The sequence below is a fragment of the Neoarthrinium moseri genome (assembly GCF_022829205.1).
Source record: "Neoarthrinium moseri strain CBS 164.80 chromosome Unknown scaffold199_Wmoseri_CBS_16480, whole genome shotgun sequence".
NCBI lineage: Eukaryota > Fungi > Ascomycota > Sordariomycetes > Amphisphaeriales > Apiosporaceae > Neoarthrinium > Neoarthrinium moseri.
Window position 1 is genome coordinate 1 of NW_026055313.1, and position 953 is coordinate 953.

The window sequence follows — 953 nt, forward strand, 5'->3', positions numbered from 1 at the left end:
TAAGTCGGAGCACCCACATATGGGCCCCCCCTACATTTGGGCCCCCGGTAATTAATAGGTCTCAAAACTCAACACCACAACTCAACAATTATTATTAAATTAATTGACCTCTACCACGATACAGGATGCAATAGAACTAGTACTTTCACCGTCGCTCTCTTCATCTAAACTAGTCTCGACTTCACCGGCAGCGATTTGCGCCTTGTAGATGTCCTCGATGTTGGCGAACTTGGAATTTGGGCTCAATTCTACCTTCTTCCTCTTCCTTGGTCTGACCGCCTCAAGCCTTGCCTCCAGAGCCTCGATTTGCCGTTGATTGACAGCTAGTTGAATGTTCTTATCGTCGAATGCCTTGTGAATCTTCCTGAAGAGTTGACGTTGTGTAGTCGTGTGGTGATGTATGGTGTTGAATTGCCGTATTTGATCTACCAACTCTGAGGTCTTCTTGGGGGTCGACCACGTGGCTTCAGAATCTACCATACACTGTATAGGCCTCGAATTTACCGTATTTTGATGTCCCGGAGCTACCTGCGTGCCTCCAGGTGTTATGGGAGCTGAATTGACCAAATTGCGACTCATCAGAGGCTTGGTCACGCTGACGGGCCAAAGACCACTTGCTTTCCAGCCACTCTTGATATTCTGGCCCGTCAAACCATCCAAACGGGCCCTACGGTAGCAGCTAAGAAAGTTACGCTTGCCGACTACCGTGCTATCTGTTAATTGATTGAAGTATCCGAGGTATTTGCGGTAGGCCGTCTTCAAGGCACTAAATACGGCCAAATCGAGAGGTTGGAGGACGTGAGAAGTATGTGGAGGTAAGTACATAAGCAGAATTCGATGGCTATAGCACTGATACATGAATTCTGTGGCTGTATGGCTACCGTAACCATCCATAATTAGAAGACGGAAGTCTTTAGGGTTGTCAGGTGTTGTGTTCGGGATGAAGACCTTCT

General features: G+C 47.4%; 1 protein-coding gene across 1 annotated transcript; it reads right to left on the minus strand.

Annotated features, from left to right (window-relative positions):
• Positions 1-99: 99 nt before the first annotated feature.
• JN550_013924 (uncharacterized protein) lies at positions 100-894 on the minus strand (the record flags this gene model as incomplete). Its single annotated transcript, XM_049312567.1, has 1 exon — positions 100-894. The coding sequence occupies one exon, from the start codon at positions 892-894 to the stop codon at positions 100-102; it is 795 nt and encodes a 264-aa protein (XP_049164107.1).
• Positions 895-953: the final 59 nt, after the last annotated feature.